Here is a 27,817-nt window from a genome sequence, read left to right on the forward strand (position 1 = left end):
TGTCCTACCTGACATAAAATTACATACGAACTCATCTCATCCAGGAGAATGTCCACATCTTGAATGCAGGGATCAAGTTGTCTTTATAGTTTTGCCCACTCCCCCAGTGCTTTGTGCAGAAAAGATACTCAATATGTGTTTGTTGGTCTTCTGATTGTGCACATTAAATATGTGCATGTCTTTGTATATCAATTATATCTCAATGAAGCTTTTATTTATTTATTTGCTGAGGAAGATTAGCCATGAGCTAACATCTGTGCCAGTCTTCTTCTGCTTTATATGTGGGTCACTGCCACAGCATGGCTGACCAGTGGCGTGGGTCTGTGCCTGGGATCGAACCCATGAACCCGGGTGGCTGAAGTGGAGTGCACCAAACTTAACCACTAGGCCACAGGGCCGGCCCTTCACTTTCTAGTGAATTCATGACTTAATTATTCATTCTTGTTAACAGTACCCTCTGTCTCCTTCCTGTTGTAGTAAGCACCCTAGGGCAGGGATCTTTTTTTGTTCAGTGATGTATCCCAAGTTCTGGGAACAGTGCTCGTCATATTGGTTGAGTAAATGAGTGAGACTTGAAGCCAGAGGTCAGCTTCTCCCTGTTTCTTGGATTGTTGGTTTTCAAGGCGATAGGCAGTGTGGTGTTGGAAGAGCAGAAGAGAGACTGAGAAAATCTCTGAAGTCAGTTTCTGCCACTTACTAGCTGTATAGCTTTGGGCAAGTTTCGTGACTGCTCTGAAGGTGATTTCCTCACCTGTAAACGGATAATGTGACCTAAATTATAATGTTTATTTAAAGGTTAAACTTTAGGGAGAAAAAGCATACAATAAATAGAGTTAATAGCCGATCACTCCCAACATAACATGACAGACTTGGTGCTACACAGTTTCCATCGCTGTCACCGTGTATCTTCACAACCACTCTGTGAAGCAGGGACTGTTGGTGCCCCATCTCACAAGTGAAGAGAAGGTTCCTGCCCAGGACCATACACAGTGGGCGGGTGCAGAGCTTTGACTAGACCAGGTCTGCTGGACTTGAGGTGCTTGTAATCCTCCCCGCTGTGTATGTGCCCTTCCCACCCTCCTGCCTCCTGGGTGGGAGCTCCAAAGGGGCCAAAGGTCCTGTGAGTTCTCCTTTGGGGCGGCGGTTCTAGATCTTTGCTTCCTGCACTAATATGCTTGAGGGATGCAAAGGGCTGGTGGATACCAGTGGCCTCCTAGGGAGGGTGTCTTTATGAACCTGGGCCTCCCAAAGCCTGAGGGGCAGGGGAGTCTGGTTTGAAAAATTCCTCCTGGGGAATTGGACCCTCCCTCCTACTAGGGTACCTCCACTTCCAGGCCTGTTTCTTTTTCTCCCATCCCACTCCCTCCCCACAAAATAAGTCTCTTAACTCTTTGTATTTCCTTCAACAAAGATAAAGTATTCTTGCATAAAGACTGTTTTAAAGACCGTTGCCATATTGGTTTGGAAACAAATTAAATGATTTATGGTTATACAATTAAGTTGATCATTATGGCCTCCTCTACTTTATTTATTTAAAAAGTATGGGCACTTTTAAGAATTTTTAAGGGATTCATAAATGACATTTCAAAACAGTTAAATCACCAATAACTCTTTTAATTATTGCGATATAATAAATGTCAAAAATAAGGAAGGCTAATTGTTTTCTAAAGGAATTAGCCTTTTCAGGTATTTCCTTTGAGCATTTAAAATTACTAAACTAGGATTAATGGGATAGAACATTTCAACATCTAAAAAGACATCTTTTAAGTTTCAGGGAATGGATTTCTCTTTTGAAATAGTTTGTCATCAGTTTAGATGCTGAAAAGCTACTTCAGAGAAATAACGTTAACGTGAGTAATAACATTAACTAACGTAATGTTATTTACTAATGTTTACTAATTTACTAATTTATTTACTAATAATAAAGTAAATAACAAAATAAGAAATAATTTCATTTGTATGTTATAAAGCTTCACTATTTTTAATTGATTGTGAAATTTGATAGGAGGCCAGAGAGAACTGGCAGAACATATAAAATTTAAAAGGAGATAGAAGCATTTAATTTCAAGTACTGTTTCAACAGTGGGAGAAGTTTATTATTATTTTTGGTAATTACATTGTCGTGATTAAGAGTGTCAGCTTTGGAATCAGTCTGGCCTAGGCCTGAATCCCCACTTTTCTACTCGTTAATCTGTGAGCTTAGATGTGTTACTTAACATTCTGAACCTTCATATTTCTCTCCTGTGAAGAAGGAACATTACCTACCTCATAATGTTACTCTATTGCATGAAATAATATATGGGAAGCGTGTAAGTAGTGCCTGATGTATTCTTGGCCCTTCATAAATATTCTCATTGAAATATCATTTAGCTAAAATGACCTATTTGAAAATCTATTTGCAAATAAGTAGGAGACATTTTTATAGAATCCTGTGTACAATTGTCAACTTGGTTTGGAATGCCTTTTTTATTGTTAATTCAAAGGTAGGTTTTATCTCATCTTGGGGTGAACTATCACTTCTGCATTAGTGAAGTTTTCACTAATGAAATTTGATTACAGAGTATAGAGTGAGCAGATGGTATTCTAAGTTTTTTGTATAAAATTGTGTTTTCTAGGAGAATGCATAGAAGGGCTGCGGGAGAATGACTACCTTCTGATCCATTCGTGTCGTCAGTGGACCACCATCACTGCCCATAGCTTGGAGGAGGGGCACTACGTCATTGGGCCAAAGATAGAGATTCCGGTACATTATGCAGGTAAGACTCCTCTCAAGGGGCGAGAAAAGGCAGTGGAAGGGGACTTGAAGATATTTTTTCCTCCACAGTGAGAAAATAGGAATTGTGTATAAGCTAGAGAATATAATGACTTAGAAAAAGACGAATCAGACACTTTTGTGTGGTAATTTCATCTATCAGTGAAAGCTCAGATTCGTTTTGTCATAGTTATTTCTGATTAATGCATGTAGTTGGACGCAGATTCTTATTAGATATTTATAAAATGAAAATTTTGCAAATATAAAGAATGTCTCTGTAGTCTTGGGATGACAGTCAATATGTGTAGTCAACCTCTGAGCTCCAATGTCTGTGAATAACCCTGGGCACAGCTTGAATGTTGCTTTTGTGAATGACTTTGATGTCATGATTTCACAAGATGCCATTTCACAAATGAGCATTGTGGTCTGGTTTCAAAAGTACAATCGTGAGCCACATAGCGACATTTCGGTCAACAACTGACTGCATATACAATGGTGGTCCCATAAGATTTGTACCATATAGTCTAGGTGTGTAGTAGGCTATACTGTCTAGGTTTGTGTAAGTACACTCTGTGATGTTCACACAACAACATAATGATGCATTATTTCTTAGAATGTATCCTGTGTGCCAGTTCTGTTCTAGGAGTTTAGGATTTATCTAGTGGCTTGAAAAATTTTCAGTAGTGGTGGCTTGTAAACACAGTTCTTGACAAAAAATTATACTTTCTTTACTTTCTTCTGGTGCTTATAGTTCATTATAGGAAGGATCTTGACTTTTTCTCTACTACTGTTAATTTTTCAGAAGTCTGCAGCTTTAATCAATTAGCTGTAAATTGTGTAACCCTAGAATGCTATTATGGTCTTGAGTGAAACCTCTACACTGCCCAGAGAGTTGTCTATTTGGAAAAGGGACCTTGCTGTATTCCCACTGTGCAGAACAGCAGCAAATGGTATGTGTTCAGTAAATATTTATTGGATGAATGAATGGTTTGGTCCCCTTTTTATTCCTAGGAGTCTTCAATTGCTAATATGACCTAAGGATCATTCAGCTTCTCAAAAATCCTTCTTATTCCAAAAAAATTAAAAGAAAGAAAGCATTTCTCCAGCTTGAAACTTTGTCTTTGGAATGTATTTCCTAGCTGTAGGAGGGTCTTCATAGAAAAAGGAGGAAGGTGTAGCTACAAAATGTATCACCACTGTGAGATTGGGAGCCAGGCTAAAGGGGCAGAGAATGACACAGGCCCCCCAGCCTGTCCAGTCTCTCCCACAACAGGTGAGAGCCACACTATTTTTAGCAGGCCCAAAGTTCTGGTTCCTGTTTTTTGTGGAAAACTGACAAGGAAGGTATAAGATTGTGCTTCATCACGTTTACAATTTTACCAAATCTTCTGTGTTCATCTGTTAGTAGATTGAGTTTTAGTCTTTCCCCCCAAAGCTGTTGTAAATAGCTCTGTCAAATCAGTCTTCCAAAGGGATGCTTTCATTTGATCGTCTCCTCAAATCTCTTAAGAGACGCCGTACTGCCACCAGACTCTTTGACTTGTTGCTCAAAGCCCTCCAGGGATGGTTCTAGTCTACTTCTCCAGACTTGACTTTTCTACTCTGAAGAGTGAACCTTCCCCTCTATCTAGGATGGTCACCTCACTGTTTCCTGGACATATTGAATACTTTTCCTTTCACACCGTTCCCTGGCTGGAGCTGCCTTCCTCAGCCATGCTTTTATCAGAGCCTGTCACTGCATCAGAAGGGCGCAGGCATCCATTACTGTCCCAGTGTGGTCTCCCGATGTACTTACTGTGTATCACATTCATTTAGCTCACGTCCTCAGTCTTTGTTCAGTTACCTTTTCCTGTGAACACACATATCTTCACTTCCAGTTGGATTATACACTCCTTAACAATTCTAAACACTTTTGTGAGTCCTTTGGATCTGTACACGAAACGTAAAATTCCATATAGTGGTAGATGCTTGATCTAGGAATCTCAAAGTTGGCTACAGATTAGAATCACTTGGGGAGCTTTAAAAATGACTGATGCCCAGGCCACATCTCCAGAGTTTCTGGTTTAATTGGTCTTGAGTGTGGGCTGGGCATTAGGATTTTGAAAGCTCTTCTTGTGGTTAAATTATGCAGCCAAGGTTGGGAATCCTTTGTTCTGGAGTGGGTGTTCACAGTGTCAGATGATAAGATTTCCCCAAACATCAGCAAGTATTTGCAAATGTTTTATCATTTTTGAGCATATTTATTTTTATTAACAGCCATTTACCTTCCACTAGGAAGAAAGATACGGCATATTTAGCAGCTTACTCTTTGTCTGCAAGGAAGATGATAGTACACTTAATTGGGAAACCAGGCAGCACATTGCAGATGATACTTTTTTTTAAAAGTAAAATTGAGGTGGCAGGACTAAAAGGAAATGTGAGCGCTAAGATCACACCACTTTACTTGAAAGGAGAGAAAATACATTAAAGGAAGAAAAACTTGAAATATAACTGCCTGAGTCAGTTCAGGCTGCTCTAACAAAATACCATAGACTTTTTGGATTATAAACAACAGAAATTTATTTCCCACATTTCTGGAGGCTGGGAAGTCCAGGATGAAGGCATGAGCTGATCTGGTACCTGGTGAGGGCCCACTTCATGGTTTGCAGGTGGTCATTTTTTTCACTAAGTCCTACATGGTGGAGAGAGCAATCATCTCTCTTGTGTCTGTTCTTTTTTTTTTTTTTTTAAAGATTTTTTTATTTTTTCCCTTTTTCTCCCCAAAGCCCCCCGTACATAGTTGTATATTCTTCGTTGTGGGTCCTTCTAGTTGTGGCATGTGGGACGCTGCCTCAGCGTGGTTTGATGAGAAGTGTCATGTCCGCGCCCAGGATTCGAACCAACGAAACACTGGGCCGCCTGCAGCGGAGCGCACGAACTTAACCACTTGGCCATGGGGCCAGCCCCTCTCTTGTGTCTCTTCTTATAAGCACACAAATCCCATTCATGAGGACCCCACCCTCACGACCTGATCACCTCCCAAAGGGCCCCTCTTCAAATACCATCCACCTCGGGGATTTCGGCTTCAACATCTGATTTTAGAAGGACACAAACATTTAGTCCATAGCTAGGACCAAACGGTTTATGAGATATTTGATAAGATCATTTCAAAGGACATACTGGGGTATATTTTATTTCAAAGAATTTATTTATTACCATGGTCAGCCCTTGGAAGAAAGAGAGCTTAAAGTAAATTGCGGAGACCAAAAATATCATTTATGTCTCTCTGGTTTATTAGTGCTCTAATTTTAATTAGTAGATGTAGTCCTTATTCATGCATATTTTACTGACTTGTCAGAATTTAATGTAGGTTGAGATTCAGCTCTTGTTCTTTGAGGAAAATTAATAAATAATTAATAATTAATTAAATTTAACCTAGTAATAAAAGCAGCTTTGTAATCAACCTCATTGGATACCTGGTTCTGCTATTTCTCATCTGTATTACTTTGGGCAAGTACTGAACCTCCCCAGACCTTAGTTCCCTCCTCTATCAAGTGGGGATGACTACAGTGCCTTCTCTTAGGGTGGTTGTAAAGATTAAGAGGTAGTGCAAGTGAAACATCCTTCAGAGTGCTTACCACTTAGTAAGTGCTCCGTAAATGGGAATGGTGGTAAATGTGATAATGATGACATGAGTGATTCCTAAAGGTTTACCTCTTATTTTGCATGGTTGATTACACGTTGAATTACTTTTCTGCTCGTTAAAGCAGTCTGAACTCTGCTACTCCTCAAAATTGTTTTGGCTGCTGTTTTTTGTTTTTGTTTCTGACATTTTATTTGAGACTGCAATAGTATAATCTATTCCTTTCTGCCATTTACCCCATTTTACGCATTTCTAACATCATCTGCCATATTTGTTTTATCATTCTTTCTCTCCTTCCCTCTGCACACACACAGATATACACAATTTTATTTATTTGTTCTGAATCGTTTGAGAGTAGACAACATATACCCCCTAATACCTCATTATATGTTTCCTAAGAACAAGGATATCCTCTCATGTAACTGCAGTACTATTAGCAAATTCAGGCCGTTTGATTCTTTTATCTAATCTACCGTCCATGTTCCAGTTGTGTCAGTTGTCCCAATAATGCACTTTGTTGCATTTTTTCCCTCCAGGACAGCATCCAGTCTAGGACCTCTTATTGTCATGTCTTTCACTGTCATGTCTCTTTAGTCTCCTTGAATTTGAAACAGTTCCTCAGCCTTCCTTGTGTTTCATGACATTTATGAGGACTATAAGCAAGTTGTTTCTAGAATAGCCCTCAATCCTGGTTTCCCGGTCTCCCTGTGATAGATCAGATTGTACATTTTTGGCTGGATTGCTATGTACTGATGTGTCCTTCTCAGGGAATCAATCTGGAGGCATGAGATGTTCCCTTCCCCCTTATTGGTGGCGTTAATTTTGATCACTTGGTTAGGGTGTTGTCTGATTTGTCTGCTGTATAATTACCATTTACTTTGTGATTACTGGGAGATCTGCAAGGAGATGCTTTGAGATTCTGTAAGTATCCTCTTCCTTCCCTAACTCTTTCCCTCCCTTATTGAGCAGCTATTGATGATTTCTGTTTGATTCAGTTTTTCCTGTGAAAGAAGCAAAATGGTGCATGTCTAACTTAACTCCATCAGCCCTTCTTACATTTGTTAGTTGTCATTCTGCTGTAAAGAAGAGCTTTTGTTTCTCATTTAGTTATTTACTTATTATCAGTATGAAATATGGATTTTTACTTCATTCACTGGGTTGTAATATACTCCTGTCCGTATTTATTTTGATTGTCAAATTGTCCCAGATTTAGCCCTTTGGGCTCAAGCTGGCTGATGTTCCTCTATGACGTGCCCCCTTCATTTTTTCAAGCCTGTCCTTATTTTCAGGCATAAGTAGCAACCGTTCATTTCAGTCAGGTCTACTGCACTGTCCTGTTCCGGGCAATGCTTCTCACTCTGTATCTCTGTAAACGGTGTCCCTTGGGGTTGTGCAGTGCACAGCCTGGTTAACCCCATGTAGCTTTATTCACATATATTCTGGGAACTAGTAAAACTCAGCATTTTTAGGAAATCACAATTCGGAGTGCCTTTCTCATATTCTTTATCAGAGATTTTCATGAAATTCCTTGTATGAGAAGAAATAATTTCATAAAACTTTGAGCAAAGATAAATATGATTTGAAGTTCTTACTAGAAGTGCACTCTGATATGGTGGTAATAAGAAGCACCTTATTATGAATTCTGAAATTATTAGACTTGAGAAAAAAATAAAGGCTTCCCTCATTCTGGCAAAATAAGTTTTTCATTTTGGATAGAAGGGGTTTTCTTGGTATAACAAACAATTGATTCCAAGAGAAAGAATGTGTTCAGTCAGCATCGTGTATTTTGCTAACAGCGGAGAAACCACTCAAGAAAAATTGGCATAGTGTTTAGAAAAGCGATTATACAAGTTTTATTCAAAAGGCATCAAAGATAAATTTTATCTAAACTTTCTAACTACTCATTGCTCACAAAAGGGCAAAGAATTCCTAAGGTATGTACAATAAAGAAGTCAGAATTTTTCTGCCTTCTGTGCACTTAGACCATCTAAATTACTGCCTGGCACTTCATCAGAGACTGATGACGCACCCTGCACCCCTCCTCCCCATTTATCCTGACATATTAAACAACAGCAACAAAATCTATTTTTAATAATTAAAGAGGCCGGCCCCATGGCCGAGTGGTAAGGTTTGCATGCTCCGTGTTGGTGGGCCAGGGTTTCCCTGGTTCCGATCCTGGGCACAGTCCTAGCACTGCTCATCAGACCACGCTGAGCTGGCATCCTACAAAGCAGAACTAGAAGGACCTACAACTAGAATATACAACTATGTACTGGGGGGCTTTGAGGAGAAGAAGGAGGAGAAGAAAAGAAAAAAGACTGGCAATAGATGTTAGCTCAGGGCCAATCTTAAGGAAAATAAGTAAATTTAAAAAATAAAATTTAAAAAACTCTAGAGGGGGCTGCCCCATTGCCTAGTGGTTAAGTTAAGCACACTCTGCTTTGGCGGCCTGGGTTCAATTCCCTGAGCGCAGACCTACGCCACCATGCTGTGGCAGCGACCAGCATGCAAAATAGAGGAAGATTGGCATAGATGTTAGCTCAGGGTGAATCTTCCTCAAGCAAAAAGAGGAAGAATGGCAACAGATTTTTTTTTTCCTAGGGGGGAAAAACCCTAGTGCAACTTAATTATAGCCCAGAGTTTCTAAAAATGAAAGATTTTCACTTTACAGTTCAGGTTTCTATTCATCAAATTCCTTTGTCTCTGTAGCTCTGAGTGGTCAGTCAAGCAGACACAAGTTGGTTACCACTGAAGCTCGTGTCTCAGGGCCCCTTATTTATTCTTACCCCTTCTAGGGCCTTGAACCTAATTTAGCATTCACAATTTGACATTCTTTCCTTGAAAACTAATATAAAGTTCAGGCTCCACAAAAATCTGGATATGCCATTGCCTCTGGAATTTTATTTGCCCTTCTAAGCTCCAAGTTTCCAAGCTATAAAATGGAGATTAACCTTAGAAAAATGTGGAGATTCTCTGAGATCTAACTTGTGTAAATGGCTCACCACTGTGCCTGGCACACGATGAGTACAAAATAAATGTTACCTCCTCATTGTCACCTCTCATGAAAACCAGCCAAAAAAATCTCTCTCCCACACCGAGCTTTGAGAAACCAAATGAATCAAAGTGTGAGGTGTCTCTATATCTGTGGTCCACCAATTTGAGAGGTAGTAGGATTCTAACTGAGTTTATGAAAATTGAAATACATCCGATGGAATGCTTGCTGTCATCATGGGTGAACAGATTGCTGCTTGAACATAAGCATCTGAGATAAACTCCAGCCACATTTGGCTTCTATTTTTAAATTCGCATCCTCCTGCAAATCCGGTGAATCTATGACAAGCTAACATGATCTCAGTACTTCCCTCCTGGCTACAATATGCACAGAAATGAGTGACACGTAAGCACAAGGTTGGTAAGAATTGCTTGTGAAGTCTTCAAGACCTTTATTCAGCAAGCACCTAGATTTATATCAGCAGTGCCTGTTTTTGAAAATGTGGGATGTGCAGTGTCTGTCTCTTGGGCCAAATTATAGTAGCGTGGCATCTAACATAACCTTGAATTGTAATTACTGAACGAAAGGAAATGTGGAAACAAGCTAATTTTATTCTCCTGGGTTGCAACTTTAATTAGCATGAATCATCCATTTACAGAAGTAACTACTAGTGTTGAACGACGCTTTGTGGACTGTCTGTATTACATGGGATGAAGCTTATGTGATAAAATGGAAAGTAACCAAACTTTCTTTTACAAAGTCCTAGAAACAATTATAGCATGCCAAGGAACTTTATCCCAGCCAGTTCTGCCAGTAATAAATATTAGATATCTAATATTAGGTCACAGTTAACAATAACTAAAATTTATTTAGTGCTTACTATTTTCTAGACACTTTGTTTACTCAACATTTTACTTTCATTTCTTCATGTAATTTTCACAACAAACTCACAAGGTGAGTTCTATTATTTTCTGCATTTTTCACAAGTACAAACTGAAATTTAGAGATGTTAAGTATCTTGTAATGTTACACAGCTAATAAGTGTGATTTGAACCAAGGATATGTGGTTCCAGAGTCTGCTTCTCTCATCACTATCCCCTGGAAAGTGCTAGAAGGCGTTTTCCACATGGAAGGCCTTCTAACCACCTTAGAGAAGAGAGATCCGTTAGCATTAGCCAGTAAGTTGAGTAAATCTTGCACTTTTCTCTCCTTTCACACACGCACTTATATTCTGAGTTTAGAGGAAAGTAAAATATATATTTCTCTTGACCTTTTCCAGATTCACAAGGCATCCGCATATAGGTGACATTCCCAACCCTGAATAATTTCCCAGGAAGAAGCAAAGACAGGAGAGCTTCCAGGAGAGCCTTCTGGGGCGATGATGAGGGTAGCATGTGGGTGCAGGGGGGCCTGGGGAAAGGGCCTTTTAAGTGTGACTAAGGAAACTGGTGATCTTCAAAAGGGCAATCTCAATGAATAAAAGTGAGGAAATTACAATTACTAATGGAAAGGAAAGGGAGAAAAATTACCCAATGAAATTTGCGTTTCAGTGATGTTGATGAGGTGATGTTAGGGAATTATTTTGATTTTGTTAGGTATGATACTAGTATTACAGTTATGAAGGAAAATATCCCTTTTTTTTAGAGACACATACTGAATTATTTAAGGGAGAAATGTGATTCTAATTTTTTAAATACTTCCGTAAAAATGATCAGATAAAAATTGATGAATACACAACAAGCTGTTAAATCTAGATGGAGGATGGACGAGTTTTCATTACCCTAATTTCTATATGTTTTTAAATTTTTGTCATAAAAAGGAAAAAATTGACTCTGTGACATAGCAGCCAGCGGCAAAGTTAATTGTATTGTAGAACTCTTAAGTGGTATTCTTACCAAAACCACTCTGCCTCCATCCTTGAGTCCTGTTTATAGTCTGAAGTAATTTCTGTAGGGGTGAAAGTTCACCTTTCACTGGGTTGTTTTGTTCTGGTGTCAAGTGTGTATGGAAACAGCCCAATGAAAGGTGAACTCAGGAAGAAATGATTCTCTTTTCACAATTCACAGCATGGTGGAACCATCCCAGTTAGTGGCTTCCTCTAGAGACTTGATTGCTCTCAGCTTTGGCTGATTTCCAGGGGCTGACCCAGTTGGTGGTAGCGACTTAAGTAAAAAGGGAGAAAGAGGGGTGTGTGTGTGTGTATATAAGAGTTGGGAAGAGAGGAAATTTTTTTATTAGTTTCTTGTTAAAATAAGTTATTTGGTGTCACACTGTGTGGCTTTTCTTGATCTATAAACACTAGTAAAATAACTTTAATAAAAATTTGAGACTCCCTCTGTTGCTGTTTTCACATTTCAGCCTGTTTACCCTCAGAATGCTTGCAAATCATATACTGAATCTACAAAGAGAAAATCTAGGATCAAAAAAGTAAAACAAAAACTCTGGCACAAAACAGAGGTGGCATTTGAGGTTCAAAACTCCTAAGGTGCTTTCTTCTGTTTCTTTTCTCCTTGTCTGTGGTACTGAATGGAAAGTTGCTACTTGAAAGGGACCAGTTTGAGTATAATGTAACCTATGAGATAATATGATGAACATCAGCTGGAAAGTTTGAACAAGCTGCCTGTAACCACACTGTTAATGGGATGTTTATAGCCTGGGTGGGGATGGGCTTGTGTCACTTCATAATTTGATTTCCGTGTTGGATTTGTACCTCTAAGAAGTAGTGTGACGTATTAAAAGGCTCCCTTTCAGCCTCTAGGAATTATTTTTTTTCTTTCCGGAAAACAGACTTAATGTGTTCCAAAACTGATTGCAATGCTGGTGAAACTCCCTGAAGCCAGTCCATTCCATGTCTTAGAATTGGAATCCCTTACCTTTATGACTCACTCTCCAGTGATTCGTATGCTGGCCGTCTGTTAAACCGCTTACTCATCTGGGTAGTTGTCAGGTGTCTCTGTACACAGGAAAACAAGGAACCATGTGTATCGTGTGAACTTCTCTGACATTTAGAGCAGGAGGAGAGAGAATTCAGAAACTTCCATGTGCATTTTTAGTAAGGTATACATTCCCAGAGCCTCCAGCTTGTTAGAACTGGTTTACAGAACATTATGAGGTTTGTCCCTAATGAGAGAGGGTGAGACAAGCAAAATAAACACAGAGCTTTTATTTTCTAGACGTTAAAAATCACTGTAGGTAAATGAAATGCAGTGGGCAGATAGACACTTGAAATATTCCATTTCTCCGCTCGTGTCTTTGCATTCCATGAGTTTCATATTCAGTGGCAGTTGTGTTTTCGCTGACACCATTCACACCATTTCATCATCTCGGCTTTCTTCCTTCCAGTAATGAATCCAGTCACCTTGGGTGGAAGTTTTTAGTGCTCTGTCTACCTTGTCTCCTTTCCTCTTTGCCCCTAAAGTAATTGTGTACCAAGTCTTGTTGATGCTGCCTCCACAATTTTTATCAAAGCTGCCCCCTGTCTCCAGCTACCCTCACTGGGTCTCACCTGCTCCAAAGACCAGGGTCTCCTTTCCTCCTCCACTCAGTCTTCTATGCTGTTATCAGGTTCTTTTTTCTCAACTGCAGCTCTGCTGTTTGACTACTGGCCAGGACTTTTCAGAGACGCCTGCCATGTGAGTGCGGATTCTTGTCTAACTTAGGGTCTTTCTGAGGCCTGGCGTCCAGTAGACACCCCACTGGGGGCCAGCTCCACTGGGCTGTTTGTTGCTCCTCAGGCCCCACACACCCTGCCCTACTCCTTGCTGTTTCTAGTACTCTTAGGGCTCGCACATCAGAGTCACCACCCAGTTGTGAAATCCTACCTGAAATATCACCTTCCTATAGACATACCGTGTATATAGACAAGATCCTTCCCCATCCTTCTGCTTTGGAATCTCTATAACAATTTGTGCCCAAGAGTTTATGTCTTGCTCTTACTCTTCTCTCTCCTGAAGGCTTATTGAGGCCAGTCCTAGCTCTCACAGCACAGGCTTGATGCTTTAAGGGCTCGCTAAATATTTTTGACTTAACTGAAATTTGATTCACTGTTAAAAGACAAACTTTTTTAGTAGGTTTACAAGGATGCCTGAGAACTGCCTGGAGAACAAGTCTGGTCTCCTATTCCCTCGGAGCAGGCAGATACTGCTCTAAACCCCTTCGGGGATAGTAGGAGAAGATAATACATGAGTGCTCTGATAAAGGCACAAACAAATGCTGAGGAACTGCTGAATAAGGAGAGAGCCATTCTGTCTGGGAGTGTGAGGTGAGGGTCCTCAAGTGAACATGGGAGGAAAGGGCATTCTGACAGAGTACCAGCTGACATAAAGATTTGGATTGTGGGCGGTAGTCACGATAAGTTAAATGGTTTGTGGGGTAGAGGGGGAAGGAGTATTTAGGAAATAAGGTTAGAAACCTAGCCTGGACCAAAAGATGAAGGGATTTGAATTCTAGGATGAATAATGGGAACTGGAATCTCTGGGCCTTGTGGTGGTGGTGGCGGGGGAGGGCGGTCCCTTGCCTCACCTGTGTTTTAAAAAGATTACATGAGGCCACCACCCCACCCCCAAGCCCATCACCTCCCCCACTGGTCTGGAATGGAGGATGAGAAGAGGGTGAGAGAAGCTAGATAGGAAGCTGTTGAAATAGACCTGATGAAAGGTAATGAAGACCTGAACTAGGCTGAACTAGGCTGGGAGAAATGCTGATGAGGTAAAAGTTGATATCCAGATGCAAGGAATGGGGAAAAAGGAGAGAAACATAATTCTGAGATTTTTTTTTTTCCAGTTTGTATAGAAACAGATTTTTTTTTTTACCCTCCCAGGCATAGGCATTTGCTTGTGCACACTTTTCCTAATGACTTTATTTCTGCCATTTTCTTTTTTGCTAAACCTCTTTAACCTTAAAATAAATTTTGTCAACAAAATAAAATCTTTCAGGTTCTTCCTAAAAAAATGAGTGAGAAAGTAAACATTCAGATTTCTTTTAAAAGCCCTCTGTGATCTTTTGGGACACTCAGGTCCTCCTAGAAGTTTCTCATTATCTCAGGTACCAGACTTTTAGATTAGCAAGAATGCTTTTATCCTTTCAGTTCTTGGGCCTGCCGGGTATGTCAGAGATAGGAGTGCCACAGAAAAGTGTGTTTGGAGTAAGGGATCAAATAATGAAAAAAAAGGTACAAAAGTCTCAAGCTCTAAAATTTAATACCATAAAGATTTAATAAGTTTGCCTGTATTTGGCAATTACTTATTTCCTAAATCCAATAGGAATTCTCTTTCTATGTGTCAAAGTCTAGGAAAGTTTGGTGAATTGAATGAAATAGTCTGGTCATATATTTTCAATACTGTGATAAAGAAATCCCTCTGTGAAGGAGAATATGTGTATTGTAAGTTGACTTGCTATGATCAAAACATCTTTTACAGAATTTGTCACAATACTTTATAATTCTGTTACTTCCTTATTTAAGAAAAAGAATGATTATTTTCTTTCTTTAGCATAGACTAGTGGTTCTCAACCAAGTTTGAGCAAGCAAGTTGCTCAACCAAGTTGAGAGTTTGCACCCATCTTCCCACGTCCCAATTTGACAATGTCTAGAGACATTTTTGGTTGTCACAAGAGGAAGGAGCCGCTGTAATGTGATGGCTAGAAACCAAGGATGCTGCTGAACATCCTGCAAAACGCAGGACGGCCACCACAGCAAAGAGTTATCCACCCCAAAATGTCAGTGGTGCCGAGAGGAAGAAACCCAGATGTTTATTATTTTTGTTGTTACCTTTATTGTTGGTATTGAGTTTTATCTTAGGCTGCATTATCAAAAATTCTCACTTTTTGGGCAGAGGCTGCCAGACATTGTCTAGAAAACCCATGTCGGAGTTGATTTCTAAAACATAATAAGCAGTTGCCCAGACTGGAAAAAAAAAAAAAAAGGTTAAACAGTTTGTGAATAGATATTACTTTCTGCACACACTGCATGAGACTGACAGCAACCATGTGTGTCATGGCAGAAAAATTCAGAGGGCAGCAGAGGAGCAATCCCTTTAGTTTCAAAGCTTTGTTTATCTTCCAGAACTATCCTGGCTCTTTCCTTCTCCCTTTATATTAAAAAAAGAATGTATCTGAAAATGCCTAGCATAAACAGATTTTAAAAGAATTAAAACGACATTGTAAAACCTGGTTTACCTACTTCAGATTCCAGTATACATCTACATAACATGTGGTTCTTAAAATGCTATTGAAATTAAAAATTTAACATGTTTTTCTGTGTGGGGTCAAGATCTGGGATCTCCCCTGTTCAGCCTCTCCCCCTAGAATAAAAATGTATCACGTTTCTCTTCTGTTGCTAATTCTTCCTTCCCAACATTTTAACAACACCTTTTTGGTTTTTTTCTTTACTTTGGGCAACTGCATAGAGAATCTAAAGCCTAGAAGGAGAGAATACACTGAAGCAGGGCTGCTGCAGGTCTGTGGATATATTCAGATATTGCTTGAATAACTAAATGCCTATTAGACGCTGGGCAGTGACGCAGAGGTGGGGGGACAACTGAAGAGGAGGAAGTGGTAGCACATACGGCTCACAATAGCAAGAATGGCACAGAGCCGTGATCTCATTTAATCATAGAAACTATCCTATTCTAGATGAGGAAACCAAGGCTTTGGGACCTCAGCCAAGGTCCTACAGTCAATAGGTGGTGAAGTCGACATTCAAACCCAGAGCCGTCCAACTGTGAAGCCTGAGCACTGGGCCTGCAGCCTGCCACGGTGGCCAGATCACAAAGGTCTTACAGATCTCCTGGGTTTGCGCTGTAGCCTGTCAGCAGTGAGCTCACTCCCATGATATTGTATTTGTGTTTTAGAGATAAACCTTTGGCAACAGGTGGGGATAGCCCTTTGTGACTAGCAAGTTGCGTAAGGTGAAGTAGCAAAGAGTACATTCCATTGTTCCTTGAGACTGCTTCCGAGACTCTCAGGGACGGGCTGGTGAATCATGAAGAGAAGGATATAATCTCAGGTATGAGAAAGCATTGTGATTGAGGCTGTAATTGTTCTTTTTGTTTGTCCATCTTTCCTTTACCTTTAACCTTCTTGCCAACCAATAGACATACATAATGTCCTTCTGCTCATCCAGCTCTCATCCTCCTGCTCATCTAGGAGGAAAAGCTCACAAATTTGAGGGCTTTGTGTTCCTCCTCTCTCCCATTGGAGCACCATGCAGAAAGGTCTTCTATGTGTTTCCAAGGTTTAAATGGGCTGGGGAAAGCACAGTCCTTTTATTTGTGCAAAAAACCCAGGTCTGGATTAGCAGAGCAGAAAACTGGAAACTTATAGAATAAAGATGTTTAAACTGAGCTACAGAATTCCTGGCATTTATAACTTCACCATACCTCAGCCCTGCTCTCCTCCTGAACACACACACGCACGCACGCATACACACACATGGTATATATAGGGAATCAGTAGTCCTTCTTGTGAGGTGGTAGAAGAAACATCAGATGACACATTTTACCTGTTGCAGGCGCCATTAAGAAATTATCTTCTCTGTGATATTGTGGTTCTGGTGAGTTTCCTTGTGGCAGCCATTGAGCATGTTGCTTTGTAGAGGGATGATGTCCACTAGTGTTGCTGGTGTGCAGTCATTCCTGAACCACTGTCTTCACGCTTGACCAGCCCGGCAGTGCCACACTGGCCCAGTAGTAATACTAGACCTTGAATGACACGGGCTCCAAGATGTTTAGGTGTCAGGAACCACCTTGGGTGAGCTCTGTGATTCTCGGCAGACTCAAGTTCCTTGCCTCCTTCCTTATGGCAAAAACCAGCAACAACAGTGTAGAGTCAGAAACAAGATGAGGGTTTCTACTTTCACCTCTATTCTTCTATGGCTGTCTTATTCCACTTGGGCCACTATAACAGAATACCCCACCTGGGTGGCTTATTAACAACAGAAATTTGTTTCTCACAGTTCTGGAAGCTGGAAGTCCGAGGTTAAGGTGCCAGCACAGTTGCATTCTGGTGAAGGCTCTCTTCCTGTTTGTAAATGGCCGATTTCTTGCTGTGTCCTCACATGGTGGAAGGGGCTAGGGAGCTCCGTGGGGTCTCACTTATAAGAGCACTAATCCTATTCATGAGGGCTCCACTCTCATGACCACAGAGCATAATGGATGACATCTCAAGGCTTAACTGTATTCATTTAGATCAAGTGAAGGTTCTGGATGCTGCTCTGTACTACTTTGTAAAAATTACTTTTTCCACCTCCCAAAGGCCCTACCTCCTAATAGTATTACATTGGGCTTTAGGGTTTCAACATTTGAGTTTTGCGGGGGAGGGGTGAGGGGGCAGACATATTCAGTCCATTGCAGTGGCCTAGCAACTGGAATTTTTCTTCCCAAATAGAATATATACTATACCAAAATGACAATGTAGAGAGGAGGTTCATTGACCTGGCTCAACCCCTTAGAGACTATGTAATCTTTTATACCTGTTGCCTAACCTTTCTGTGCCTCAATTTCACTATTAATAAAATGGGAATAATAATGCCTACCTCATATACTTGTCATGAGGCGGAAATGAGCTTATAATTAATATGCTTAGAAGACCATCTGGTAAATACTGCATACCATGTAAGTGCTCTCTGCTGCTGTCGCTGTTATTTTGTAATTGATGTAGTAAGACAAAAAAGGAAATGAGATTTCAAACATTAGAAAGGAAGAGACAAATATATAATTGTCTCACTAGAAAATCTGAGTAAATCAACTGAACCATAGACTATAATTAGTATCAGAATTTAGTGGTCAGACGTAAAACTAGGTTATAAAAATCAATAATGTTTCTAATATACGAGAAATAACCAGATGGAAAAAGTAATTTTTACAAAGTAGTACAGAGTAGCATCCAGAACATATTCTTGCTTCCCTTGCAAAGATCTTCACTTGATCTAAATAAAGACAGTTAAGCCTTGAAGTGTCAACACATCCATTATTCACTAAGACAAGTGATTCTTTGTTGGCATGTGAAAACATGTTAAATGTTGTGTATAGATTTGTTTTAATATTTAAAATGTTCCTCCCATCTTTTCATGGAGGACCTTATTTACACATATCCTCCAAAAATCTATTTTGAAAGATCCTGATTAGTTTGTACCATACCTTTAATTCAGTCATTTGTCCGAACATGATGGGAGGTATGTTGAGACAGTTTTCTGAAGGTCACTGTCCAGCTTTTTTAAAGATTCAGCTAAGTACATGCAGACCCCCTGTTAGAAATTAGGGTACCTGGCAATCCATATGTGGCTGCACAGCAGTGAGTGTGGCAGTTCTTGCTCTAGGATGGCTATGAAATCAGTACTGAATCTCAACAAAATCTGTTTGATCACTTTCCAAACAACGTAGATGTAAATTGGATTGAAGAACCAGGCATGTATCATTGTCTTTTGTAAATCTATTCAATATTGGAATCAGTTCCAAATCACTGGATCTAGCTTCCAACTATTGCCTTTAAAGAAATGATTTCCAGTTTGACTGCCTGAAGGGTGAGCGGGATATCTAGCATGACAATGCTGTATCTACATGAGACCCAATTCAGGGAAAAGATCGCTCCAGTTGGCAGCTTTTGAGTGGATTGGGTTTCTCAAATGATTCTTGACTCAGTTTAGTTGTTCTGAATGAGTAAAATACAGAGGTCCCTCAAACTCAAACCTGTGAAAAAACCCGCATAGCTTGACCTTAAGGAACTCTCCTTTTGCAAAGCATTACTTGTAGTAGATCTAGCTTTTCCTGGTCCTTCATATACTTAGCACCTTCTTTAGGAACAAGTAGGTGTCTTTTGTGCTTAGAATAAATGGTACCTGATCTTCAAGCCATTCTAAATGCCCTCACCTTAAATCCAGCTGTTGGAAGGACTTTTCTTCTTGTAAGTCTCATAGCACTTTATGAAAACCATGTCTGGCACTTGAGTGTATAAAATGCCCTTTACCTGTATCTGCTACTTTATTGTAAGCTCTTGAATATAGTAATTCGTTTATCTTTGCATTCTTCACAATACCTTGCAGTGTGCCAGGTACATAGTAGATGCTGATATGGTTGAACAAATGAATACATGAACAAACACTAGATTACTATACATCTTATTTACCATTTAGAGGTGTTCTCAAAGGCACACATTATACACAACAGTTTTTAATTTTAGAATCATCCAGGCATTTTCCTTTCGCCTTACATTCTCTACTTTTCTATCTTCCCTTAACATCTTGATAGACAATTTATGTATATATATATATTTCCCCAGAGCTACTGCTTAAAGCTAATGCAGAGTTTACTTTCGTTGGAGCTATATTGTTTTGCTTGAATGTAAGAAAGGGTCTAGCATAAGGTGAGTAAGTGATTATTAGTATCAGTTTGGTTTAAGTTAGAGGTAGAACATTATCATATGGGCGCATGCCAACAAGGAGAATGTCACTTGCAGGCAGGTAGGGAATTAAGTCATTGATCCAAGAATACAGAAACTAGCATCTAGAAAACCAACCTTGAAATTGAAGGAAGCACTTTAATTATTGTGCAGAGCAAGAAGTGGGGTGGTATGCAATGACTGAATACAATGTACAAAATTGGCTAACTGCCCAGAAAAGAAATTTATGACTATGTGATCTCATTTTCCCTTCAGCATAGTGTCACCTTTCTAACATCTACTTGAATGTTCCTCACGTCTTTGAAGACCATGCATGAAACATCTGATAGGAAGTGTGTGGTGTGAACACTGGGTTCATATTCTTCAGCGGAAGCTGAAGCATTTCACATCTGAGAACTCAACCCAGTCTTATCACTCTTGTTTATGAAAGCTGCTGAAATCACATACTAGGTTTTAAGCATCAAAACTTCAAGTCAGTGTATTAGCAAATGAAATCTCTAAGCATATTCTACATCAATAATGAACGCTATGTTTGCATAATTCATTTAGGGTGGATAGCAATGTGTTCATTTTGCTAGAAATTCTTATCTGTAGCTTTATAAGGCTTTGAAGACTAATTAACAAAAATAATTATAAAAGATTCCTGTAAATGGACTCCACTGACAGTAAATCTGGTCCATTTTAAAGCAGATGATGGAAAATTACCAGGTTCTCTGAAGGTTGAAAAAACAATCAGGACAACACATAGTGACCAACCTAGTGCTCTTCCTCTGGAGAAATCCTCGTGGGCAGCGAGAGCATATTGTGTGACAGCTGTCCCATTTTGGCATCATCTTCCAGAGGCCTTATTTTCAGGTGCCTTTGCTTATAAAGTTACACCCTTGAAGACCTGAAAAATTCATTTGTTTTCACTGTTTCATGTCAGAGTCTTCTTGGGAAAATGTGAAGGAAAAAAAAATATAGGTCTTTTTCTTTTCTTTTTTTATAATTTGACCAAACCAGAAGATGATATTAAGTAGGTCGTCAGCCAAAAAGAGAAAGCCCTTTTTATGCTCTACACCATTTTCTGCTTGTTTCTATGTGTGTTTTGTCCTTCCCTGGAGAACTCAGCCAAGGAGAATAGGAAGCAATGTGTGCAGCAGGAAGTGCCCCTTATCGTCCCCTTTGATTCGTCCCCCTGAAGAACGTGTTGCTTTGGACTTTGAGTTCCACACAGTCTTGTTTACTGTATCCTAGGGTCCCATTGACTTTATAACTGTGTTTGTCCCGTGGTGATAGAAAGACATCCCCTCCCCCTAAATGGAACCTAGTTTTTACCAACTAGATACTATTTCCTTTTATTAAAACATGTCCAGAAAGATTAGGGTTTTGACGTTATAAACAAGAAACAGGATTATCTTCCAAGTTGATATAGCAATTTTGTGTGTCCCCTCCAGCTTGGCTGTTTGATTGTTTAGTTTTTCATTCTCTAGTTAAAAATAAATTTTAATGGGGCCGACCTGGTGATGTAGTGGTTAAGTTCATGTGCTCTGCTTCAGTGGCCTGGGGTTCACGGGTCGCAGGTTCAGATCCTGAGTGCAGACCTAGCACTGCTCGTCAAGCCACACCGTGGTGGCATCTTACATAAAATAGAAGAAGATGGCACAGATGTTAGCGCAGCAACAATCCTCCTCAAGCAAAAAGAGGAAGGTTGGCAACATATTAGCAGGGCCAATCTTCCGCACACATGCACACAAAAAAAATAAATAAATTTTCAGATATTTATCTAACGTATATATAGATATAGCATTAGTGCTTTAAAACTTGCTACTGTATACAGTCTAGGGAGAGTGATTAATACAGAAAAGCTTTATGAAACAGCTTTCTTCTGATAACTGCTAGGAGAACTTCTTCTGTGGAAGGAAAATTGGCATAAGAACATTCCGAGTGAGTGGAGAGAGAGCTGTAACCAAAATGAAGCTGCTTGGAAACTGTGTCCCTCTCCCCCTAAAAATGACGCAACACCCAATTTACTACGGTCATGATTGTGAAATGCTCTCTTCTCCGGAAGTCCTTGGGGGCTGCCATTTCTATGTTAAAATTCTGACCTTTTGCCCCATTTCCTGATAGAGTGAACCCAAGCCAAATCAGTGGCCATTCAGCTGACTAGGCCAGTTTAACCAGTATTCCCAGCTTTGTTGACATTGCAACAGCACGCTGGAGAGCTTTGTGTGCTGTTCTTCTTCGCAGTGGTGAGACAGAAGGCAGGTGTGGAATCTTCACAGGGTGGAACTTGCTACTCTCTGATGATTCACTGGGTGCCACTCTTTGGGTGTATATTGTCAGTACCCCCTTGCTGGGAGGTTGTTTGCCCTCAGAGGTATATAGCTCCTAGGGCCCTACTCATAAGATTGTGTGTTTAAACCTGTGGAAACACTCCAAGTGGGTAATTGCTCTCTACCTTCTGAAAATCAATAGGATTGGGTGTGTCCGTTTCCTAGGCTGACTGTTCTATGTTATGTTTCTCAGAAGAAACAGGTTTGTTTTGTCAGAGGGTAGTGTATATCACATGGTGGTCTTGGGTTTTGATTTAGAAGAGAGACTATACTTCCTTTTATGTGTGATTGTGATTCTGATAACTTAAAGGGTGATTTAGGTGTAAAGATAGAATGCACTTTATTAGTACATAATAATCTTTTGACCATAAATTTTGCTCTTTGTGCCTGTGCATTATTATATGTGTATATATATATGCACAGAAGGATGTGTGAAAGGATGGCACCAAAGTATTAATGTTGGCCATCTCTAGATGGTGAGATTTCAACTGACTTAAAAGACAAACCACCCAAACCCTGTCTTTAACCCTATTTCTACATCTAATAGCTCTTTAGCCAAACATCTTCGCTCCTTATCTCTCATTTACTTCGTAATTTTTGTTCTCATAACTTTACTGAAATAGCTTTTACTAAGGTCATTAGTGCATCCTACTTTCTACATAATGGAAATTTTCCAGTCCTTTTCTTGCTGGACCTTTCTACCACATTTGAAACAACTGTTTATGTTTTTCTCCTTGACATTCTGGACCTCTAGGCTGCCAGGACATCACCACATGCTCCTGGTTCCTCTCGGAGCTCTCATTCTCAGTGTCACCTACCCCTTGGTACTGGGTGTCATCCAGAGTGCCATCCTTGGCCCACTCCTCTTCCTCCCTGAGATATGTCATTAGGAGTGTCCTACTCAATTCAGTTACCCTAAACTTCCCACCCACCTTAAACCTGCTTTTCTTCCTGTGTCCTGTTTGGTGGCATCACCACCCAAGTCAGAAATCTGGGAGTCTTCCCACGACTTCATCCGCCACATCCTGTGATTAAAAGTCCCGCAGATTCTATCTTCTCTGCATATCAAATGTGTCTTTAAAAAAAAAAAAATACATATTTCTGCTGCCCTAATTCAAACCCTCTTCATTTTTCACTTACACTGGCCTTTGAACTGCCTCCAGTTTTGTTCCCCTAAAGTATGCTACCCACATGGTAGCCAGAAAGGTACTCGGTATTCAAAGCACATGGTGTTTGTAAGTTACCCACCTTATACCTTTGCCTTAAATCCTTTCATGGATCCCCAGGCCAACAAGAGAAAGTCAGTATGACAGAGCAAGACACTCTAATCTAGGTCTTGCCTGTACATTTCTGCCACATTTGGTGTAGTTCCCTACAAAGCTGTGCCCTTCCTTTGGCCATGCTCTCCTCTCCACCTAGAATGGTCATCTATCATCTAGGAGGGCTCTTCTGAAGCTTCCTTGCTATTCCTACTCTCTCTGTCTCTGATGTTGCATGTCCACGTTTATGATTGTGTTTTTCCCCAGTAGATCCTTAGTTCTTTGAGGGCAAGTACAGATTTTCCTTTGTATCTGTAGTACCTAACAGAGGATCTGGCATTAATAAGACAAGAAATCTTTGGATTAATGATGTTTATGTAGTTTGAATTGCTGATAAGAAGTAGAATATATAAAGATTGTAAACAGTAGGTGGTTTGAGCATGATCCTAGTGTTACCTTGACTTACCTTGACTTCTTGATTGTCCCTCAGCTAACCTCTATGCCACTCTTCATCTGTTTTGTATGTGGGACACCACCACAGCATGGCTTGATGAGCAGTGTGTAGCTCTGCGCCCGGGATCCAAACCGGCGAACCCCAGACCGCTGAAGCAGAGCGCACAAACTTAACCACTATGCCACTGGGCCAGCCCTACCTTGAAATTTTAAATGTAAAGGAAATAGAAATTTAAGAATCAAAAGATTTTGGCTTATAAATTGAGGAACATTGACCTAAAAAAATTCTTGAAACATGATTCTAAATGTTGGGAGTTATGCCTATGGTAAAAATTAATTTTATACTTTTATAAGCATGTCAGTATAAACTGTGTGGTCACATTCACTTTAAAATTGTCCTGAAGTAGTGTGTAAATTCTCAGGCAATGGAAACTTATAATTTTCTTCATCTAGAACCTATATAAATAAAATTTTATCTTGAGTACTTTCTAGTGATGCTTATAGCAACCCACAGCTCAAAGAGAAGTTCATCGCCCAGATTTCACAGTTGAAGGAAATAAAAGACACATATGCAGTTAGTGGTAGACCCAGGACGAGCAAGCCAGGCCACTGTCTACAGAGACTTCTGCTCAGCATTTTCTATGTGATATGGACAGATCCATACTCAGAGAGAAAGACCCCAAAACAATGATTGTGTCAGAATTATGTTGGAAGAATTCACTGATGTTTTATTTGGTTTCTTCTTTATGTACACATTGCCTGGTGATGTGGTTTAGTTGATCAAGAAGAAATTAAATGAAAGTCTTTACTTTGAATGATAATGTGACCCAACCCCTACCAAAAAAAAAATGCTTGATGTTTTCAACTAATTGTTTATTAGCAATCATAAAATTATCATTCTCTCATTTAAAAGGACTCTGGGGGGCTTGAGATATGTGTGTGTGTGTGTGTATTTTACCTGCAACAAATAACATTATCAACAGAGTGTCTCTGTTAGTGCTAAAAGTAGAAAGAGTTTCAGATTGATAAACCGGTAGACTTTAAAAGAAACTCTCTACAAGTCTAATTTCTAACTATATCTTTTCTAAAGCATACAAAAAAATTTAACATATGCAGACTTTAAGTAATTTGGATCATTGTCCAAATTCATGATGTGAAAGTCATTTCTACATCTTTTAAAGAAGCATATGGGCCCTGAAATGTGAATATACGTTCGGAATTAGCTTTGCCTTTCACTCGCTCACTCTCGGAATGTCTGATAACATTCATTTGTGCCAGAATATAGTCATCCTTAGAGCTTATTGCGGGAAAGGCAGTACTCTCAAAGTAACATTGGGATGCCAAACTGTCCTGATCTGTCTTCACTAGGATTGAGGGTGTAGATGTACCATTCAGATCAAATACAGACTAATTGTCCATCTTCTAAAAGGACAGTTATTACATTTTATGTTAAATTCCCAAAGCGGATTTTTCTTGTTAGCTAGATTTAAACAAAAGTACTGGGCCCTGCCTTTTGTTTGTTTAATTTCACTGTTATTTGTTATTGCCAGGGAGCTGGGCTTCTCACATTTCTGATCAAAATGCAGAGCCTACTTTTGAAAAGCCACATTCATATTGTGTGTGCACGTGAGCGGGAGGTGGGGAGAAAGAAGCAGAAGGGGAAGAGTAGAGAAGTATGTGAAAGAAGGAGAAAGAGTGGCCAGGAATGAACTAGAGAAGTAACTAGGGCTAAGTTGTGAAGGGTCTTTACAAATCACTTCCATTCATTAAAATTAGTAATTTAACCACTTGGTAGTTAGCACCAGGCTCTGTGGAGACTTCATGACCTTAGTATGTAAAAGGTAGAGTTCCTACAATCTAGAGGTTATCAATAAATCAGTGGGAACGTGACTCAAAGTAGAAAAGGAGAATGGTGTTTTTACCAACTGAAGAAATATTGAGACCTCTCTTTCTACTAGGCAACATTTTTGCCTAATATTCCATGAAAATTTCTTGACTGTCACCAATTGTGACACATTCCTAAGAGATGTGAAGATCCACAGGTTTGTAGAAGTTTGGTCAAGTTTTGGAATAATAGATAGCTCTTTTATTTTTATTTTTTTTTTTGAGGAAAATTAGCCCTGAGCTAACTGCTGCCAATCCTCCTCTTTTTACTGAGGAAGACTGGACCTGAGCTAACATCAGTGCCCATCTTCCTCCACTTTATATGTGGGACGCCTACCACAGCATAGCGTGCCAAGCAGTGCCATGTCCACACCTGGGATCCGAACCATCGAACCCCGGGCCACTGAAGCGGAACATGCACACTTAACTGCTGCGCCACCGGGCCAGCCCCATAAATAACTGATTTTTAATCACTGGTCTCATTGGCAGCAGACATTTGTTAAGTGTTTTTCCCTGTGGAGGGCCAAGCACTAGAGATACAAGGAACAGGGTGGCAGGCAGTGAAACTACTGTGTATGACACTGGAATGGTGGATACAGGTCACTGTACGTTTGCCCAAACCCATAGAATGTACAATACCTAGAGTGAACCCTCATGTAAACTGTGGGCTTTGGGTGATAATGATGTGTCAGTGTTGTCAGTCAACTGTAACAGATGGAACTCTGGAAGGGAAGGTTGATAATTGGGGAGGCTAGTCTTGGGTGGGGGCAGGATGTTTATGGGAAATCTCTGTACCCTCTTCTCAGTTTTGCTGTGAAACTAAAACTACTCTAAAAAAATTAAGTCTTTACAAAAAGTAAATAGATGGATTTGCCTGGAATAGAAGATTAGCTTCAGAGTGAACATATCCAACATGTCATAGTCCTTATGGCTCTGCCTTGTCTGCCAGGAATACCTTTCTCCCTGTCCATCCCTCAAGCCCCAGATTAATGTCACCTCCCATAGAAAACCTCACCTGGCTCCCTCAGGCAGTTAGTCATCCCACACGTAAAGGAGCTCGCTCTTCTTACTTCCATGTAGCCTTTCGCTTCATATGGTTCTTACGTTTCATGTCTGTCTTCTTGGCTTGCTCAGAATTGGGACTGGACCCTCTTAGTCATCCTTGTATCCCTAAACCCTGGGAGAGTACCCAGTGTGGAAATGCTCAGTAAATAAAATAAAACAAAATAAAATAAAATTTGGACTTTGGCAATGAATAACTTATCGAGAGATTGTTTTTCTTGGGTTTGTTTTATCAGGGAGGTAATCTCAAAACTAGATGAAGTGTTAAGAAATTTCTCAAAGGAATATGTTTTCTTGTAAATCAGTGGAATTTGGATTATCCCTACATGTTATAAAACTAAATATCTTAGGAGAAGAAAAAGGCTTAGTCTGACTTTCAGACTCAGAGTGTAAAGTCTTGGACCACCAGTCAAAAATCAGTATCTGGTGTAAACCCTAAGCATTACTGCTATTAGTTAAATGTTTTGTTTTTTTAAAATACTGTTTGAAAATAGTAGTTGATCAGTTTTATTTAAATAGAAACTGCTTTGTTGGATTTTGTAGAAAATAAAGATATTTACATAGATAAATTTTAAAAGTGTTTACTGTTTTTATTTTCTGTGGGCTTTTTTTGTTGTTGTTATTGTTGTTGGTTTTGTTTGACATGAATCAATAGGAAAATCTGAAACTCAAGTTTATAAATTAAGAACATTAGCACTGCTGGATGGCTCCAGGAGCAGGAAAGGGCTTACAGGAGATTAAGATGTTGTTTAAATAGATTCCCCAATTTGCCCGTGTCCATGTAGCCTAGCATCAATAACTCCTCTCTCTTTTAAAAAAAAATTTAAGTAAAAAGAGCTATTAGCATTCAGAGTGTTTTTTTTGGTATGTGGGGTGTTCAGTGTGGAGTACATGACTGTGATATGATGATACATTCTTGGTTTCTCAACCTTGCATTTCACCTGTGACGGTAGAAGCTTATGACTGAGGACCTAAATTCCACCCACTGGTTTTTCCAGAATATTTGTAGGACTTTCTCAGTAGCTAAGAGCTGCCAACCCAATTTTGGTATGTAGACCTCCCAGCTAGCCGGAAGCAAAATATAAT

The 27,817-nt window shown here is 39.8% G+C and overlaps 1 protein-coding gene across 2 annotated transcripts in view; it reads left to right on the forward strand.

The window, feature by feature from the left end:
* GAREM1 (GRB2 associated regulator of MAPK1 subtype 1) overlaps positions 1–27,817 on the forward strand; it is a 189,480-nt gene that overhangs the window by 68,415 nt on the left and 93,248 nt on the right. For both annotated transcript variants that reach the window (XM_046671435.1, XM_046671436.1), the window contains exon 2: positions 2,616–2,756. In XM_046671435.1, the coding sequence (XP_046527391.1) occupies positions 2,616–2,756 (141 nt within the window). The remainder of the gene's footprint in view (positions 1–2,615; positions 2,757–27,817) is intronic.

The sequence above is a fragment of the Equus quagga genome, chromosome 9 (assembly GCF_021613505.1).
Source record: "Equus quagga isolate Etosha38 chromosome 9, UCLA_HA_Equagga_1.0, whole genome shotgun sequence".
NCBI classification, from domain to species: Eukaryota; Metazoa; Chordata; class Mammalia; order Perissodactyla; family Equidae; genus Equus; species Equus quagga.